Genomic DNA, 3913 nt, shown 5'->3' on the forward strand with positions numbered 1-3913 from the left:
GACTTGTTCTCTAGACCCTTCACCAGCTTGGTGGCTCTCCTCTGGACATGCTCCAGCACTTCAGTGTCCTTCTTGTAGTGAGGGGCCCAGAACTGAACACAGTACTCAAGGTGAGGCCTCACCAGTGCCCAGTACAGAGGCACGATGACTTCCCTACTCCTGCTGGCCACGCTATTCCTGATACAAGGCCAGGATGCCATTGGCCTTCTTGGCCACCTGGGCACACTGCTGGCTCATGTTCAGCCGGCTGTCCACCAATACTCCTGGGTCTTTTTCTGCCGGGCAGCTTTCCAGCCACTCTTCCCCAAGCCTGTAGCACTGCCTGGGGTTGTTGTGACCGAAATGCAGGACCCAGCACTTGGCCTTTTTGAACCTCATCCCATTGGCCTTGGCCCATTGATCCAGTCTGTCCAGATCCCTCTGTAGAGCCTTCCGACCCTCAAGCAGATCAACACTCCCACCTAGTTTGGTGTCATCTGCAAACTTACTGAGGGTGCACTCAATCCCCTTACCAGATCATCAGTAAAGATATTAAACAAGACTGGCCCCGAAACTGAGCCCTGAGGGACACCACTGGTGACTGGTCGCCAACTGGATTTCGCCCCATTAATCACAACTCTCTGGGCACGGCCATCCACCCAGTTTTTTTATCCAGTGCAGGGTACGCTTGTCTAAGCCATGATTCGCCAGTTTCTCCAGGAGAACACCATGGGGGACGGTGTCAAAGACCTTACCAAAATCCAGGTAGACAGCTTCTCTCCTTCAGAGCCCACCAGCTGCCAGGAGGGAGCCTGGCGCCCTGCAGAGCTGGGGGTGGTTGAAGAAGAGGAAGGTGGATGGTTCACCCGGCATGCCAACGCAGCTGCTCCAAGTTGCCTTCATGGCAGCCTCAAGACCAAACCCTCTCCCCGCTGGAGTCTGCACAGACTGTTTTCATAGAATCATAGAATTATCTAGGTTGGAAGGGACCTTAAAGATCATCTAGTCCAACCATGAAAAAAAAAATAAATAAAAAATAAGAAATAAAAATCACTAAACCATGTTCATGGGGACCATGTCAACCCATCTTTTGAACACCTTCAGGGATGGTGCCTCAACCACTTCCCTGGGCAGCCTATTCCAGTGCTGGATAACCCTTTCCGTGAAGAAATTTTTCCTAATATCCAATCTAAACCTCCCCTGGCGCAACTTGAGGTCATTTCCCCTTGTCCTATCTCCTGTGACTTGGGAGACAAGACCGACCCCCGCCTCTCTACACCCCCGCTTCAGGTGGTTATAGGGCACGATAAGGTCTCCCCTCAGCCTCCTCTTCTCCAGACTGAACAACCCCAGTCCTTTAGGGCCCCGCTCCCCCTCGCACCGACACGAAACCGCCGAACGCTCGGGTCCCGGCCTCCAGGGCTGCGCGGAGGACGGGGCCGCGCTCGGGAGCGCAGAATCCAGGTAGACAAAGGAAACGCGGAGCCGCCACGGCCGAAGCGAACAAAGAGAGCGCAGCGCAGGAAAGGTCCCTCCGCGGGCTGCTCCGAGCGGCAGCGGGAGGGGCGGGGCGGCAGCGCCCAGCGCGGCCCCGGATTGGTCGGATTTTGCCGCAGACCCGCGGGCAGCGGCCGGGGACGGAGACCGGGGCCGGGGGCGCCGCGGCCCTCAACACGGCCCCGGGACCACCGAGCCCCGCTCCTGCCGCCGGCCCAGAGCCAGAGCCGCCGCGGAACCGCCGCCCGCGCAAGGCGGGGAAGGGACGGGGCGGGAGAGGAAGGAAGCGGGGAGCGGCGCGGGCCGAGGGCCGGCAGGGGCGGCGAGGTCGGCTCCCGGGGAATATACCGCGCCTCCGCCGCGCCGGTGGCGTGCAGTGTCGGGCTGCGGGTCGTGCCGTCATGTCTGGCAGAGGCAAGGGCGGGAAGGGGCTGGGCAAGGGGGGCGCCAAGCGCCACCGCAAGGTGCTGCGCGACAACATCCAGGGCATCACCAAGCCGGCCATCCGCCGCCTGGCTCGGCGCGGCGGCGTCAAGCGCATCTCGGGGCTGATCTACGAGGAGACGCGCGGCGTCCTCAAGGTCTTCCTGGAGAACGTCATCCGCGACGCCGTCACCTACACCGAGCACGCCAAGAGGAAGACGGTGACGGCCATGGACGTGGTCTACGCCCTCAAGCGACAGGGACGCACCCTCTACGGCTTCGGCGGCTAAACTCCAATCGCGAACCAATCCACTGTCAAAACACCAAGGCTCTTTTCAGAGCCACCCACAAATTTCACAACGAGAGCTGTTGATTACTGAATTTTGTGTTCGTAAGCTTTTAGAGTATCTGTGACCCTGTAACAGATGTGAGTCGTTGCTAGTTTCAGAATCAAAATGCTGCCATCACTAAACGTCCTGAGAAAAAACCGAGTACTGCAAAACACAAAACCCTGACATTTTTAATGATACCTTATAGTTAGTGTAAGCTCAGCTCATCTTTTACTATGTAGTTAGACACAGTTTCGCCCTATTAAGGGCAGTACCGCCATCAGCGCAGCTGCAAATCACAACGACTGTGTAAATACAGCGCCCGAGCTGTGACGATAACAGGATGGAAGTGCCTGTAATTACGTTGATATTTTTTACTCCAATAGGAATGGAACGATTACAATCCTCTAATTTGCATAACGCCCTTATAAATAGGGGTGGCAGGCGCCATTTTCGATGTTGTGAGGTACAGAGGAGATCATAGAAACTAACTTTTAAGAATGCCTGAGCCGGCAAAATCAGCTCCTGCTCCCAAGAAGGGCTCCAAGAAGGCGGTCACCAAGACCCAGAAGAAAGGTGACAAGAAGCGAAAGAGAGCAAGGAAGGAGAGCTACTCCATCTACGTGTACAAGGTGCTGAAGCAGGTGCACCCCGACACGGGCATCTCTTCTAAGGCCATGAGCATCATGAACTCCTTCGTCAACGACATCTTCGAGCGCATCGCCGGCGAGGCCTCGCGCCTGGCGCACTACAACAAGCGCTCCACCATCACCTCGCGGGAGATCCAGACGGCCGTGCGGCTCCTGCTGCCCGGCGAGCTGGCCAAGCACGCCGTCTCCGAGGGCACCAAGGCCGTCACCAAGTACACCAGCTCCAAGTAGAGCGGCTCCCAGCGCCGGTTTTAAACAATAACCCAAAGGCTCTTTTAAGAGCCACCATGTCTTTTTAAAAAGAGCTGTAATTGCAAAACCAAAAAAACCCTTTTCACTTAGTTCTTTATTTTTCCATAAGTAGCAACTAATACATGTTGCTTAAAGTACTTAACGTGGCACGATTTCAAGCCATGAACTTTCATTCCACAACAATTTTTTTTTTTTCTGTAGTAATTAACAGCTCTCGTTGTGAAATTTGTGGGTGGCTCTGAAAAGAGCCTTGGTGTTTTGACAGTGGATTGGTTCGCGATTGGAGTTTAGCCGCCGAAGCCGTAGAGGGTGCGTCCCTGTCGCTTGAGGGCGTAGACCACGTCCATGGCCGTCACCGTCTTCCTCTTGGCGTGCTCGGTGTAGGTGACGGCGTCGCGGATGACGTTCTCCAGGAAGACCTTGAGGACGCCGCGCGTCTCCTCGTAGATCAGCCCCGAGATGCGCTTGACGCCGCCGCGCCGAGCCAGGCGGCGGATGGCCGGCTTGGTGATGCCCTGGATGTTGTCGCGCAGCACCTTGCGGTGGCGCTTGGCGCCCCCCTTGCCCAGCCCCTTCCCGCCCTTGCCTCTGCCAGACATGACGGCACGACCCGCAGCCCGACACTGCACGCCACCGGCGCGGCGGAGGCGCGGTATATTCCCCGGGAGCCGACCTGGTTGAGGACTGCGCCAGGAGGCGGGCGCTCGGCCGCCGTCTCCGCCCTTTCCCCGCCCTCCCGCCCGCTCGCCCGCCCCCGGGCGGCGCCCGCGCGCCTCGGCACGT

General features: G+C 57.7%; 4 protein-coding genes across 4 annotated transcripts in view; 2 read left to right on the top strand and 2 right to left on the bottom strand.

Annotated features, from left to right (window-relative positions):
- The window catches only part of LOC106901049 (histone H1.10-like), a 135129-nt gene that overhangs the window by 94045 nt on the left and 37171 nt on the right, over window positions 1-3913 (bottom strand). The gene's annotated exons all lie outside the window — the stretch shown is intronic.
- On the top strand, window positions 1863-2371 carry LOC106901078 (histone H4). Its single transcript, XM_014963413.1, has one exon. It carries the CDS (start codon window positions 1878-1880, stop codon window positions 2187-2189), a length of 312 nt encoding a protein of 103 aa, XP_014818899.1. The 5' UTR covers window positions 1863-1877; the 3' UTR covers window positions 2190-2371.
- Window positions 2711-3123, top strand: LOC106901073 (histone H2B 7). Its single transcript, XM_014963409.1, has one exon. The coding sequence runs from the start codon at window positions 2729-2731 to the stop codon at window positions 3107-3109; it is 381 nt and encodes a 126-aa protein (XP_014818895.1). The 5' UTR covers window positions 2711-2728; the 3' UTR covers window positions 3110-3123.
- Window positions 3207-3913, bottom strand: part of LOC106901054 — a 29769-nt gene continuing 29062 nt past the window's right edge. The window contains exon 5 of the mRNA XM_014963388.1: window positions 3207-3730. Coding sequence (XP_014818874.1) covers window positions 3418-3730 — 313 coding nt within the window. The 3' untranslated portion in view covers window positions 3207-3417. The remainder of the gene's footprint in view (window positions 3731-3913) is intronic.

This window comes from Calidris pugnax, unplaced genomic scaffold, assembly GCF_001431845.1.
Source record: "Calidris pugnax isolate Ruff unplaced genomic scaffold, ASM143184v1 scaffold44, whole genome shotgun sequence".
In the NCBI taxonomy this organism is placed as follows: Eukaryota; Metazoa; Chordata; class Aves; order Charadriiformes; family Scolopacidae; genus Calidris; species Calidris pugnax.

Bases quoted from the DNA above. Each gene is read 5' to 3' on its own strand.
- LOC106901078 (XM_014963413.1), top strand. From the start codon at position 1,878: ATGTCTGGCAGAGGCAAGGGCGGGAAGGGGCTGGGCAAGGGGGGCGCC.
- LOC106901073 (XM_014963409.1), top strand. From the start codon at position 2,729: ATGCCTGAGCCGGCAAAATCAGCTCCTGCTCCCAAGAAGGGCTCCAAG.